General features: G+C 38.3%; 1 protein-coding gene and 2 long non-coding RNA genes across 9 annotated transcripts in view; 2 read left to right on the top strand and 1 right to left on the bottom strand.

Moving 5' to 3' along the window:
• Window positions 1–2,629, top strand: part of LOC147757748 (uncharacterized) — a 4,231-nt gene extending 1,602 nt beyond the window's left edge. The window contains exon 3 of the long non-coding RNA XR_015321864.1: window positions 2,366–2,629. This is a non-coding gene — a long non-coding RNA (uncharacterized LOC147757748). The remainder of the gene's footprint in view (window positions 1–2,365) is intronic.
• Window positions 2,572–5,264, bottom strand: LOC147757747 (uncharacterized). The gene is made up of 2 exons (XR_015321863.1): window positions 5,009–5,264; window positions 2,572–3,764 (listed from the first exon to the last, which is right to left on the bottom strand). It is a non-coding gene; the product is annotated as an uncharacterized LOC147757747 (long non-coding RNA).
• LOC111245484 (putative ubiquitin carboxyl-terminal hydrolase MINDY-4) lies at window positions 3,375–15,209 on the top strand. Of its 7 annotated transcripts, none has more exons than XM_022793898.2 (11): window positions 3,375–3,516; window positions 4,244–4,368; window positions 5,273–5,362; window positions 5,916–6,041; window positions 6,376–6,564; window positions 8,889–9,000; window positions 9,119–9,193; window positions 9,475–9,629; window positions 11,246–11,338; window positions 13,119–13,217; window positions 13,483–15,209. In XM_022793898.2, the coding sequence occupies exons 2-11, from the start codon at window positions 4,267–4,269 to the stop codon at window positions 13,576–13,578; spliced, it is 1,137 nt and encodes a 378-aa protein (XP_022649633.1). In that variant the 5' UTR covers window positions 3,375–3,516; window positions 4,244–4,266; the 3' UTR covers window positions 13,579–15,209. The 7 variants fall into 7 exon arrangements, with proteins under 7 accessions (XP_022649633.1, XP_086837138.1, XP_022649632.1 ...); XM_022793897.2 differs by having other exon boundaries at window positions 3,379–3,516; window positions 4,247–4,368; XM_022793896.2 differs by having other exon boundaries at window positions 3,379–3,516; window positions 4,222–4,368.

Here is a 15,209-nt window from a genome sequence, read left to right as displayed (position 1 = left end):
TCTGACACAATTGAAGCTGCTTTAAAATAAAAAATTCGTTTCAGGCTACACCTATCTGTATCTGTTAGAGTTTTTGGAAGTATCATCATAGTTCCGGCCTCAGATTGAAACGAGCGAACAAAGTATTGATGGTGAGCGTATCATGAGCATAACATGTATGTGCTCTCGAAAGTGGAGCCTTAAATGAGCAACATAATAGACAATGTTTGATTCAGCCTGTCTGAGCTCGATCCGAATTCTCTCATCGATCGCAAGCGATTTAGACCATAGGTAATCTACCTAGCCATCAGCACCGCCGGACTGTCTAGTGAGCAGCTTACGAAATTTTGCGACGCTTCACGGAACGTTGAATGGTTTTGACTCAAGTCAGCCAGGCATATTTAACAAGACCATGAATACGGTGATACGGAAAGTCAACTGGAATAGATAAAAACATTTGTAGCAGCTCGAATTTACGTTGTATGTTTTTTGTACGTGTATACCAAGTGTCGATACTATTCCGCGTGTCATGACAACAGTGTCTACCCAAACAACGCGACGTCTTTATGTTTGAACAATGGATGAATCGGCCTCTTGCTCGGCAATAAAATACGCTTCCATACATCTCTACGCATTTGATAATTTCTGCGTCGTTCTGAAACAACATGTTGATATCTGTATTCCTATCTGTGTACGAGCAAAAGCCATGCAGTGATAGTCAATAAAATGCTTCGTCGTTAACGTCGATAGGCGTCCACAAAGTCATCATAAAACAAGTCGCCAGCGGTACACTTCACTCTAGCCTTGATTTCATGATGCAAAAAGCTCAGTCGCCGAAGCGCTGTGAAGAATATGACAGTAATTTCACACCTTGTTATAACTAAAGAAAATCAGGCCGACATCAGGCCTGTGTGCCGTCAGTTCGGCGTATCATTAGGTCATTCATGTAGCTGGGCGGCTCAATAGGGTTTTGTGACGAATCAGCAAGGTGTATCAAAGATTTTGGCTAGTTGACTATAGGTAGTGACCTAAGTTTCATGAAGAAGAATCAACTTTGTTCCCAAGATACTGACCGCAACTTCATAATTTTCTTCTTGTCCCTTTTCTGTGTGGTGCTTCTGCAATATTGTGGAGTCTATCTTCGACTATACGTGGTTCTGTGCTGCTAATGCAATAAATTTAGGTCAAACACACGTTCTTTTTTTGTGTTCATGTATGCCGTGGTCAGCGAACCATTGGCTTCTCCGCTTGTCCGATAGAATCCATAATAAAAGTAAGCAAAGCCACAACACAGAAATCGAATGAGGCGTATATATCTCTTTTCCTGTGGCATCTGTTATCATTTGTCCATATCATTTATTACAGCTGCGATGTATGGAAATGTTCACAAAGATGACCCTACAAAAACACGATATCCTAGAGTTTAGTAACACGTGGAACGCGCTTAAGTACATTAACACTTGTTTATTGGTAAAAAAAAGAACGTACCCCATGATAGCTTCACTGCACCGATTAATTATAGCTGTTTAAAAATTAGTTTACAAGCAATGCAGATTGTGTTTCGTTAAATACAGCTTATGTTTTTATATGTTATGAATAATGGAGAAAAGGGTAGAGAAAAAGCTTAACTTTCGTAATTTTAGTTGAACTTTAGAAGTTATGATTATGTAATTTTAGTGAAAAAAATAATAATGTACGATACTAGACGATTCGCTGGATGAAGTTATTTTATATGTAAACAACGAGCTTGATTAAAATCATTGGCTAACGTTTATAATCTCTTGCAAACGGCATTTTTGATGGCGTACGCCACCGCGAATAACGTCACAGCACTGCTGTAGAATGAGGAACAAATTTCATGGGGTTCTATCTGGATACGTTGCATGTGAAGATCTATTCAGTTTTAACTGTAAGATGTCTGCTCACCTCTTCTTTATCTGTCGGCCTCGCTGTTTCTGTATCATTCCTGCCATGTAATTTACCTGGGTTCTCGAGATGTAATCGTGGGCATGTATCAACTGCTTTTGGCGTTGCTTTGAACCTTCATTCATTCTCAAATGAACTGCTCAATATTATTAAGTAAATGTCAAATTGATCTTTCTGTCCCTGTATTTTGTATTCCTGTTTTTTGTTCAAAGCATGATGACATATAGTGTAACGCTATATCGAAAGAGAGTATATGAAGGACGGGGATTAGTGTAAAGTGGTTTACTTTCACTTTAACCCCCCTATTCAATAATCGATTCGGCTTCATAATTACATCTCCGAAATTTTCGTAATCCTGCTTGCACCTCTGTTGACAAATGCACTCAAAATCATTGATAACACGGCATTCAGGAATGAAGCGCGTTTTACACGACTGCTAAGACAAGAACCTTCTTTCCAGATGAGTGTGACCCATAGAAAAGGCACAACTTGAAAATGGCTTATCAAAAAACTGCACCGGTGACATTTTTCTTGTCAATGTTACTCCTGTAGTGAAGGATTTAAAACTACTGTCAAATGAAGAACTTTAAATGGGAGTTCTTCTAAGACATCACCAGTAATCGACGACGTAGAAAAGCTTAAATAAATAAAGAAGAGGCAGTGCGCTAAAAGCGTTCGAGTCGAACGAATATCTTTAATAAAAAAGAGTATGTAGATGAAAAAACCTGAAGTTTCTTGAATCAAACCATGGGCATCAATCAATCGACCTAAGTCAGCTTATTGTTAAGACAATCAATGCTTTATAAACCTATGGAATGTTTTAACGACTGCATCATGTAATGTTATAATTATTGATTATTTGTCTTCTTCTCTCTCTCTAGCACGTCCCGAGTCATTATTAAATTAATTATGGATTTCCGGCACGATAAATGAACAAACCAACGTCTTATTGTACGAGCTATAGTTTCGGGCGAAAATAGGCCATACATATTTGCCGCCATGTTTAACGGCGGATGGTCAGTCGATGAGTAGTCACGTGGCTACGATGCTAAGTTACCACTCATCACGACAAAGTTAATGTTCTGGATCTTCAATCTTCTAAGGTATGGCTTGGCTTCCGACCTTGTTTTGGGGCTGGAAAGGCCAAGGTTTAAAATTGTCGACATAGTACTGTACATCTATGATACATATTTGGACAGCTGATGTACGGCAAGGAAAACTTATTTTTGCCTCTGCACAATCCATTGACGATCTCGCTATGCAACTAAATAGAGTTATCGCGTGCGTAATGCAATGATCATCGTAACGATTCGAGTCTTTAGACTTCCTTAAATCGTTGACTTCTTTAAATCGTTGAGTTTCCCACGTGAGATATGAGGAATAGACTGACCTCAAATCAGCTACGTCTAGCATATTTCATTATACGATCGAGACCGTTATAGAATGATCAATAGTTTCGATGATGGAATATGAGCCAAATTCATCAAAAAACGAAGTGCATTTAAATAATAGATTATAATTCTTGGCCTCTTTTGGCGTAAATCTTCGCTCATCAAAATTACTAGTTCCGCATGAGTCACTTAGAAGTGTAAAAATTAACCAGAGGATTCGGTAAGTGACCCCGATGATGGATAAAACGTGAACTGCACGATAGATCATGTATATTCACTAAAACCATTCCTGAGGTTCACGTTTGTTACGGCGCGGATACGTGTGTGCGCACTTTTATTCTAATCACAGTCTATCGGCACGAGAATGATGAATTTTCTTTGTCGGTCCGGTTAATCAATGTGACTTTTTGGAAAAGGCTCCGCTGGTCCTTTGTGTATTCCACTCCGCCAGGACATAGCTTCTCGCAGCTAGAAATAGCAATATTAAACAAATTTCGTTAGTGAATACATGGAGTTGGTCGCCGTAATCAAGGCCGAACCTGGCTTCGATTGAATAGGGATAAGATTACGGAAACACTGATCATGCAGTAACGAAAGCTACCCGCCTCTGCTGTATTTCCACTCCGAGTTCGTTATATTTTTGTTTTGACAATGGCACCACTTTATGTAAACCATTTTAGCTTAATTTGTTAGCCAGGTTAGGGTCTTGACAAATAACCGAGCAGTGGTATGTGATATATTAAACTAGGTTTCTGCATAGTTGTACTGATTTTTTAGATTTATTCAAGATATGCCCGCCCGACAGCACTAATCTGAGTAGCCTATTATTATGCTAAATTTATGGGTCCTAGGATTTAGTAATGAAATTATGCCTGCACTATAATATGAAACTTCAACTATTTATGCTGATCGATTTCATACGAAGAATCCAAACTGTTCGCCAAAAGCAGGTACGTGAGGCACAGAAGGAATGGTAAAGCTGTGGAACCCTGTCGAAGAAAACGTACGACGACGTCTGTTTGACGTAATCATTGGAAAAACTGGGAACTTCTCGCGTATATGGCTACTGCAGGTAGGTAGCTTTGTTTAATAAGTACGAATTTGTGGTGAGGAATTATACTGCGAGCAGCACGGAAGACCTAGCCTGGCTTTGACACATAGTAAACCTTTGAACTCGAGTAAATCTGTGTCTTGCCATCAACTTGTCAATTATTCGTTTGCGTATTCGATAGGGTTACACTCAACAAAAATTATCAATGTAAAATTTTGCACGTTTATAGTCCAATAAGCTCAATTAAGACTTTTAAAGCCGATCCACTTTCTACAGGAATTCACTCGATAAACGGTTTCTATACTAAATACGGTGGTACGTATTTCCTGGAAGTAGGGTTTTTGGTTTCATCAAAGGTAAACACAAACATTCCATAAAGCGTTACGTGGTTTTACTAGTTTAGTTGTGCCACCTTACTTAAAAATACCACGCATAATGCACTTAATTTTCCCTCATTTGATGAAGCTAGAAGTGCTGGTGAATACGTAAAGATCGGAAGCTTATCTGAGCACCTTTTCACCCAAAGGGAATGTATCTCCTGAGCCAAATAAGACAAACAGCGAACTTCGGGTGAGAAAAATTTAGTGGATCCCACAAAATTCTGTAACTTGGCTAAGCTTTCTTCTGGTGGAGCTTAATGATAGAAAATCTCCGCACTTACATAACACGAATTGCTCAGCGCACACAGATTAAAACATTTGAAGCTTTAGACAAAGTAGTTGCAAAGAACTTTGTATGCTGGAACTATTTGCTAGCGCTTATAAATCTCGTAACGTTTCACTAATTTATCGACTAGTTTGGGTTATAAAATCCCGTTGAACACACCGTTATATATTGATGCGTTCCTGCTTCGTTGTAAGTGAAGGATGATTTTGAAATCCCGTTAATATGAAGAGAGAGGCGTGACGTATGTTCTTTGTTCCAGCATATTGATTTTCCGTCGGTGTTAAATGAGTGTCGTCTGCAGATTAAACAGTATTTTAATGGGCCTTGTGGAGCTGTCGCTGCTATTCAGGTAATTGTTGCGTTCTGTCGGTACAGGGGGTACGACGGGACAAAAATACAGCTGGATAACACAAATGTTTATAATTTGGAGAAAGTCCCATTTTTCGCTTGCCATGGTCCTGAGATCCTAACAAATACGGATCATGGTGTTAGGCTACAAGCGCGAATCTAACTGCTAATGGCATTGTTAGACAATCTTGTAACTATATTCACTAATTATAAACATTTTCTTAAACATTTAATAAACTCATTCTTTTATTCTTTATAATGTTTTTTTCTTGATTATATTTAAAATTTCCTTATCAATGCTTAATATATTAGGTGTAACTTCTGAATGTGAGCATGAAGGCAACTAGCATTTTAATTTGTAATTCGAGGGGACCGAGTATGCACCTTGTCTCTGCGGCAGTCGCGGACGTTATGGAAGAAAAATTGTCGGACAGCACAACCGAATCTTCTAACTTCTTTTAACCTGAGAACCGCATGAACATATCTATGCGCTAAATTACATTTACCATTTTGCGACTACTACTGATGAAGCTGACTATTTGCAAGCATTACAGGCATGGCTTGTGAAGAATCTGTTGTTTGAAAAAATTCGTTTACGGCCGACTTCAAATCAAATCGAGCGATTAGCTGAGCTACGGAAACAGGCACTCATTAGAGCACTCACTGACATCTTGTGGAGGGTATGTAATTTCCCATATATGGGGCCCGTTTGACACATGACATTTAAAGGATGAAATCTGTACCTTTTCTAAAAAGTCGTGCTTATTTGCATGATGGTTTAGATAGAAGTCCAGTATTGTCCTTTAATTATGGATATATCACTGCGTGATACTAATAAGAAGGCAGTCAAAAGACTGCCTTCTTAAAAGAAGCTTTTTATTTATTTAGTTTTTTTTCGCTGGTTTCATGTCAGTGATTGCTATTATGATAATGTATTCAGTTACATCATGTTGACCGTTAAAAAAGTGTTTTATTGCTGCAATATACATGGATGCAATTGCTATTTTTATCCAGGTAACTCCAGGACAGAAAGGCCCGGTTCGTCTTATAGTACCATTTCCTCCCGAAGGCGACGTAGAAGAAAATCAGTTTTATGCTTCCTGGATGTTTGCTCAATTTGAATCTCCACTTGAGTTGAGAGCCGCTATCGAGAAGCACTTCGATCGAGTCTGCCGATACGGAATGGTCCCGTTTCTATCCTCGGTAAAATTGTGTACAATTTTATATGTTAATTTCGAGTAAAGATTGAAATCCTAACAAGGAAGATTTTTGTGGGAAGCACCTCTTCTACCCGTCCGCAAAAAGTACAATTGTGAAGTTCTAATAGGAAAACCAAAGCTTCACAACATGAAGAAGTTTAAAAATAAATCGATATCCGCTATATTGTGGCTTCTTTAGCAAGATCGCTTCAAAGTCGCTGTCTAGGGCACAGCAGTTTGTCTGGGACAAGGGATCAAATCAACAGTTTTCCTACCAGGGGTGAGCCATCCATTTCGGCTAGTTTTCGTTTCATTGAAACCGGTAACGGTAGAATACACCAAAATAAAGCCGCATACATGAAGCAGGAATCAGCTTGCTAGGTTGCAACTGACCATCACGCTGATAATGCCTTCTGTCTGTTTAACATTTACGTCCGACATACTGTTGATACGATAGCGTACTGTAATTGCGTCCATTGTTCTTTGAAATATATGAGATGCGATTTCAATAACTGAGGGAAGTAAAAACGATGTAGTTATGAAGGAAGAGATTAGCGTATCGAGAAGATATAATTGATTCAGTTTTCTTCAGGGGGCGCTCTCAGATTTAAGGTAGCCTTGGTCCAGCAGAGAATAAGCAAGCTAATGCTTTATAAGAATAAGGAAAGAACCTGCCGAGATCAGGGAAAAGCCACTTGGCTTAGCGGCGGACTCCATAGCAGCTCTTTACGCGATTGCCGTTTAGGCAAAACCTGAAGCACAACGAATGCTCGATATTTGGAAAAGTAAAGCATTTCGAACTATTTCGACCTTTGCCATTATGGTCCTAAGTAGGATAGGAGCATAGGACATCATGACAGAGAAATGGAAAAGGTATATGCGGATCAGACGCTCACTTGGATAAAGGACTGGGGTAAATACTCTCGAGAAGCTGTAACAGGGTCAGCACAAAAAAATCGATCTGCTCTACAAAGTTAATATTGGAGACCAAACAGTAATACCGGACAAACTTCGGATCGACTCAAGTACCCAATATTTACAAATGTTCCTAAATGTATCTTCAACGTTCTTTCGACTTCATGAAAAGGAAGTATACATAGGAGCAGAGAAATACCAAATTATGTTAAGCAACAGATGGCCATTCGACAATAAGAAAGGGAGCTGTTGACACAAGTACCCTATAATACGCGTGAAGCCCAGCAGCGTGACGTGTTAGAGTACGTGATTGGAGGAAGCAATTTTTTCTGTTAATATGCGTTCAAGCCTCTAAGGTACATTGTAGATGATATCACAAAAGCGATTAGAAATATTTTGTAGAAACGGTAGGAGATATTCTCAGATCAACTGGGTTTGTCGGGAACTAGTCGCGAAATTGCAACTGATAATTCCAATAATGTGCCTAACACTCACGTCCTGCAGATCGATGAAACCTTATTGCTGTGAGTTCGCGCATTCGTTTTTGTAGCAATGGTGGGTTTCCATCTTTCGAAACAGATCAATCCACAGTAATTTTTTAGATGGTGTCGTCGTTTAATGGTAGAAGGCTCCGAACATTTGTTTTACGAGTACCTGTTCGACGTTTCACTGCTCCGTAGCACCTGAGTGCCTGTTTCTTCTTTCAGGCATTGAAACTTAATCAATTATTGCCAATTAGACACTAACACATTCCTCACAGATGTTAAAAAGAGACAATGATACAGATCGACAAGCTTGCGTCGTACTAAATTTAACGCAGCAAAAAACCATTCGGGAGCTCCCGGCCACTCCGTGGCAAAGGACAACAGATAACAAACAAAGAAGTAAACATAACTACCTGTTTACGTGCTCTGTTGATAACAGGATTATAATGTATTAGAGCAAAACGAGTGGGAACACATTGTATGTATACAATTCGAGTGTTAGTTGAAAACTATTGTGTAAGAACCAGTGAGTGCATATAAAATTTAATTAATTAAATCAGAAGTCAATTAATTATATTATCAATTAATCATTTGGTTTCGTGATTATTAAATCAAAGAATTTTGATGAATAATCAGTACTTACGAAAAGTTTTTTTCCCGATTTCGTTTATGCATCCTGTACATGGTTAAAACTTGAAGGCAGGAAGTTTCTTACACGTGTTTGCAGCGTATTGAACAGGGGTAACTAACAAGGACTGATGTGAGTTGGTTTTACTTTCTTCCCAATTTTCTAATCAGAAACAAATTGCGATTGACTGCTTCTTTAATTTCTGAAAAAAAAGAGTAAGTGTAATGCCAATTACGCAAATCACTGAAAATGATACACGTACCTTCTATGCGTTCTAACTTGACTCGTCCGCGTTTTCAGATGGTCTTTAGCCGTGGGCCGGACCGTGTGCATTTGGAAGCTGCAAAAGATCTCTTGGTTGATCCTACAGATGAAGATTGCTTTCAGCCACTAGTTAATCTCATCGTTACAGGCATGATCTTACAAACTACCAAACTCGATAACGTTTTCTCATTAAACTCAGCTCAGATGATCAACAAATAAGGGGTTTAAGAGGATTTTTCACCTTTGCCATATCCATTATTTAACAGGTCGAGCCGTGTCGAATGTTTTCGATTCGCCGAGGCCGTGCACAGAAGATGACCATCCCAAACGAGGACGATATGGTAATGCTGCTGCCGTATTCCATACGTTGTTCCATTTTAGTAAAAGTTCTTGAGCGAGTATAATCTGTATAATTAACGGAAGGCTTTGCCAAGTGGATCGTTTGACAGGTTAATAGTATATGCAATTCAGGTAGTGAGTAACAACTTGCTGAATTAGAGATGTCTTACCGTTGTCTTCTCTAACTAACGATCACATTATGTATACAACAAAGTAAAAAATTACATATCATTTAGTAATATATTAGTATCGAAAAGGTATAAATATAATGTACATGTTCTAGGTATCATTAAACGGTCACCATTGGGTTTCATGACCAGCGTGGAACTCACGAACAATTTTTTCGCTGTTGGTCGGAATCTCAAGTTTCCCAAATACCCTATTTGGGTCATTCATGGAGATTTCCATTACTCCGTCCTTTTCTGCGACGAACCAAGGGTAAGTCTATATACTGACAGCAATCTAGGAAAATTGCCTCTGCACAGTGTTTCGGACCCTAACTTACTGAAATACATCTCATAACTTCTATGAGATGTATTTCAGTAAGTATAATTTGCAGTTACCTCCCTATCATTCTTACCATCTTTTTTTTTCATCATTTGGCTTGTGGGTTACTAGAAACTGGTTGCTTCTCTATTTCGAAGGAGTTTCTAGTTACTACTACGGGTCACGGGTTTCGATGTTCTGCATCATTTCAGTGTTCTGTCTTTGTGTTAATAGTTACACTAGCTGTAGGTTATAAAAGACATTACAGGAGATTCATCGACTCAACGACACAAAGCGGCGCCCAAATTTCCTATAGAAAGGTTATAATGATTATTCAGGTGAGGGGCTTAACCTTGATCAGAGCTGCTGAAGGCCAAAGCTTTAACTGCTTCGATATAACCTGCCGAGAATGGTTCGACCGCTGTTATATGTTATTCCAACAACTGCCAATCATTATGATTTTGCATGTTTGCACGGTTACATCAGAGCAAAGGTTCATCTTGAAATTTCAAGAGACTCTTCAGAATAACAAACGAAGCAGATCTTTTTCAGGCACAATCGATACCAGCTTGCTTCCCTACAATGTCGCCCCGTTTAAGTAAACAAAAGTGTAACGTTTGCAATGGGAACTTTTCGGACCATGTTGTATGGCTCCTCTAAACTCTTGAGGGCAATTACTATGCGGAAATTCCATTTCTACGACTTTGAGAGCTTCGATGTATTTTTTGTATGCCCCTTTATAGCAGCGACAGTCGCTCTGCAAGTACACGCGTATCCAAGCGGCCATTAGCCCACTGATCGAGTGTTTCCTGTGTCCGAATGACTATAAATAAGCCATCTTTACTTTTATCATAGCTTTTTTGCTAACAACAAAGATTGTTTACCCCAATATAGAGACTTCCCACTTAAAGATTACTGCAAATTTTGAATAGAGTGCATCACTAGTTTGGTATTCATCATCTTCAGGTCTGCTAAACAATTACGACACTTTAAAGAAAAATTTTAAAAAATTATTTTTTTTCTAATCAATAAATATAGATTAGAAAAAAATAATTTTTTCGTACTTAATTCCAATACAAGGAAATATCATGGGAAAGTCACGAGGAATCTTTGTTTGAAGCGACCACTCCCTCGAGTGGTAGATTGACCAAATCAGACTAAGCAGACCTAAGTATATCCGGCCGCCCACTGTGAGAGCTAAGCAACTGGGAACAGTTTGGCATAAACTGGTAGCTTTGTTGACACGAACGAACACAGTAAATAAAAGGGTCTTTTCCAGTGAAAAGTGTTTGCTAGAAAAATGAGCAAATATACAAGAGTATGAACGAAACAAATATTGCATCGATCATTATGCAAATAAAAAAAAAGTTTGGAAAACCTTGAAGAAACATTGTGCTGACCATACCATTTCTGGATTTCACCAACGACACAAGGACAAGGATGTGGCATACCACACAGCATACGTACGTGTATATAAATTGATGACAACCAGATTAGCGGCGAGTTTGTTAGTACGTATCTTCGTATGAGACTTGTAAGTACAACAGTATTCTTCTTACCTTTAACAGGTCATCAAGGAAGATCCGAAAGGTGATACGTTTTACTGGTACACAGTTACCGCTCATAGAGGAGTTCTGCTTAATAGGCAATATACTGTTAAGGTGAGACTAAGTGCGAAAATAAACTTCATTCATATTTGACTAGCTAGAAGCGGGGGACTAATTTTATGATTTTAAAGAGTTGGTATGACATCACAGTATCTTAGCAGCGGATTTGTTTTAGTGAGACTTGGTTTATTATTTATTGTCAACAGTGTGGCTTAAGCAGCCAAGCCTTTGGTTCAAGGAAACCATGGGTTGTTGCCTCACCGACAAGGCTGAATAACACAATCCGTCTGAATGAAGTTGTATTGTACAAATATAAAATGGAGACCCCGACTATCAAGAAGCTTTTACGCTATTCTATATATATATATATATATATATATATAATGATACCGCTAAGTAATATGTGCAAAAGGTAAGGAAAAAAATTGTACAGAGGGGTGAAACGCACGTTGGGACTCAGTCTACTTAAAGAACTGGTTCCTACTTCAGCGTAGCAAAAGATGGAAAGCATTACCATTAAAGAACAAAGAACCAACTTTAGAAAAACTATTGAAAACTTACGCAAGTGATCAAAGCAAATAACAAGCAACAGCAAGAAAAACTAGTAAGTTTTTCTAGGCTGTTTGATTTACTATTTTTAAATATTAAACTATGGTACTGGTTTGTATCACATTGTGAGTTGTCTCTCGCTAACAAAGCTATGAGAAGATCGTTCCTCGTACAACGATTTCGCTGTGCTCAAAGAAACGTGATTATTGAACACGTTTCCTGGAAGCTGTGTCATAAACAACCATAAAAGTATGACTATGCCGAAAATATGACCCTACATCAAAGAAAGGTAAAGGATTACCTATACCATGTAATGAGGTTCTCAGCTTTATTATTAGTCTTAGCACCGACATCTATAGACACAAGTGCTTGAGATGCGGATTATAGGTACATGCCATTTACGTGGTCGGTAATGGTATAATAAAGACGAAATGTGACTGCTGACGCTCATTGTGCATCGCGGCGTTATCATGACAATATCAGCCGTGGTCTTCATTCGGAATCTGCAGAGAGATGTAACATTTTCAAGGTTCCCAGATTGTCTCAAGTCAATCAATTAGTAAACTGATTAAATTATTGTAACTTTCTCCTATTTTCAGTAGTCGAAGTACTAGAAACGAGTAAAATCACAGCCTCAACAGATTACGATTTTTCGAACTACTGCTTGGTACTTTAACTAACTGAGTACTATTTCGAATTACATTGTTGTATCGGTCACATGCAAAAAAAAAAAAGAATTCACGCGAAAACATTTTCCGACACTAATTTCTCTATAGAAGGTGCGCAAGTGTTTCAATTTTATGTACGAGTTAGTTGTATTTTTAGCGGGACATTTATCAGCAAAAGATCCGGCTTAAAAATGATGGCGTATATTGGAAACTAAGCTTTTTTCTCTGGTAGATTTCGATTTATGAAATATAGGGCATTGCTACTTCTACTTCTAATAGGAGTAGCCTGCGTTTAACAGATCTGTCGTAGATGTTGTTACACTGGTAATATTGTACTAAAGTTTGTATTCAGATATGTTCGCTGTAAAAGATCATTGATATTTAATAATTCGATTATCTTGAATAAAAGAATCTAAGATCAAGAAGCTCAAACATTTCGAGTGAAACCAGGTGTTTTCATTCACTTCGCCACTGATGAGCTCGATATTCGAGACAGTACGCTGCCGATGAAACAGGGAAATTTTATACTCCGCAATATTAACAACTGTGAAAGGCCTTTTTTTTTTTTCACTTCTTAGTGCTGTTGTGTCTATCGGATTTACCATTTGAATTTACAGCTGGACATTAAACAGAGTCTAAGTAAACGTTCTACAAAGCTCGATCGAAACGTTACCGTTCTTCGCGACTGTATGCAGATAAGATGGCCGAAAGCAAAGGTAAATTTCTTTTTTTATTCAGGCTGCATAAGAGTTGCTCGACAGCTGTTTAGTCACGCTTTACAGAGCGCCGGTTCTTTGGCTTTATATAGGTGTTTATACTTTATGCTTTATATAGCTGCTAATACAACGTTGAATTCTATAGCGAAAACAAGTGCCATATTTTTAAGGTACAGGAAGTTGGGGCTAGCTCTAATATATCGTTATCTTGAAATATATCAATGTTATCAAAATAATAATTTTCCACATGTCCTTTTTTATTTAGATGAACGTCGAAGCCATGGCAACGGAACGCAAGATTCGCCGTCGTGACGATTTCTCAGAAAACACGACGTCATCTTCGAGTTCATTTTTGTTTTAAATGCAACAAAGTTTGCTCCCGCTACCTCTGCTACGGCCAGTACAACCACAACTGGCAAACACAGCCATTTGCCGTTGTCAGAGTGTGTTTTAAGGGCAGCTAAAGGAAACCTTCTGGTAGATGTGGACTCCTCTGGCGCCACACCTTCGTAGTCCGAGTCCGGGGATCAGATAATGTCCGGAACTGCTTTCGCTTGCCCTCAACTTGGGTGCTAGACAAAATACCTTGTGCTAATGGTTGTTACCGTCAAGCACGTGCCATGTCCTTCCATCAACTGGCGAATATTTTCATCCGATAAGGCAGTTGAAAATCGAATATGGCTACCTTTTCGCACAAATTGAGGTTACGTTCAAAATAAAACGGGCGATTATCTTTAAATTGGCCTACGTTTACGGCTACATAAATGCAAATTCTCCTTGTGAAGCGGTTGTCGGACTCTCGTTTACTAAACTAAAATTATAAAGTGGAGAAAATAATAGATCAACAAGATATATATATATATATATATATGGCATATATATATATATATATATATGCCATATATATATATATATGGCATATATATATATATATGGCATATATATATATATATATAGCATATATATGCTGAATCGCAAGGTCGTTTTAACTAATATATTAAAATCAACTACATTAAATTCAACTTTCTTAGTGGCTATCAATGTATCGAAACATTTCACTGGACTATTACGGCCGTAATTACAGAAGCTTGACGTGGTCTCGCATTGTTAGGAAGTAATCTCACCGATGCCTATCGCCATGTTATATCTAAATCTCTTCAGAAAACATTAATATAAAAAAAAATCCGTAATTTCACTATTAATGAATTCATATTATTTACCACAACTCTAGTGGTTATATTCGACTCTGGCAGTAGCATTGAACTGGAAATGTGAACTTTTAGAGGTCTCAATTGGCTGAAAGCTTTGCGTGAGGTCCTGCATACGAAACAGGGCGCTATAAATTAGGAACAGAACGAAATTATAGTATTGCTCGGTGCATACAGTTAATCGTAATCACCCCGATCTTACAACCAATAGCATTGGCGCAATTTAATTCGAATTTCTTCTGATGCTGTAAATCTTCATTCCACTTAAAGGCTTCTTCACACTCCTGAAGTTTATTAGTTACAGAACCTGATATGGGGTTCCCTTCCGAATGTTTTTGACATCAGTATTTGCCTAGAAAGCTTGACTTTCGAGTCATAATGTGCGTTCACTTAAACAGATTTACTGAAAAGTTCTACCAAATGGATTCCAGCAACCCATAGGCCCTACCACAACAAAACGAAAAAAACAACATGTAGAAAGCTAGAAGACAAAAAGTGATTCATTGATTCTCTTGCTGCAAAGACAATGTTACTGATTCGAAGCTTAGCCAAGGCGTAAACCAGCCTCTCGAGCTTGTCGTGCTGGCTCAATACGTTCTAAGAGATACAGAGGTTACAAGTCGTGGAATCTTAAATAATAGAACAGCCTAACATGTGTTTATATATAAGGTTTTATCAATGTATAACCGTTGAGGCCTGTACACTCACATGTTCAGTCGTCTGCTCTAGGTGCGCGTACATTAATACATGCTATTAAGCAGTACTTTCTGCGCAGCACATGTAG

Source organism: Varroa destructor, unplaced genomic scaffold (genome assembly GCF_002443255.2).
Source record: "Varroa destructor unplaced genomic scaffold, Vdes_3.0 BEIS01000002.1, whole genome shotgun sequence".
Classification (NCBI taxonomy): Eukaryota; Metazoa; Arthropoda; class Arachnida; order Mesostigmata; family Varroidae; genus Varroa; species Varroa destructor.
This window is presented reverse-complemented; position numbering and strand designations above follow the sequence as displayed.

Excerpts from the sequence above, each read along its gene's own strand:
- LOC111245484 (XM_022793898.2), top strand. The coding sequence starts at position 4,267 with ATGGTAAAGCTGTGGAACCCTGTCGAAGAAAACGTACGACGACGTCTG. Across the intron at positions 5,363-5,915 it reads GAGCTGTCGCTGCTATTCAG|GCATGGCTTGTGAAGAATCT; the intron begins GTAATTGTTGCG and ends CAAGCATTACAG. Across the intron at positions 11,339-13,118 it reads ATAGGCAATATACTGTTAAG|CTGGACATTAAACAGAGTCT; the intron begins GTGAGACTAAGT and ends TTGAATTTACAG.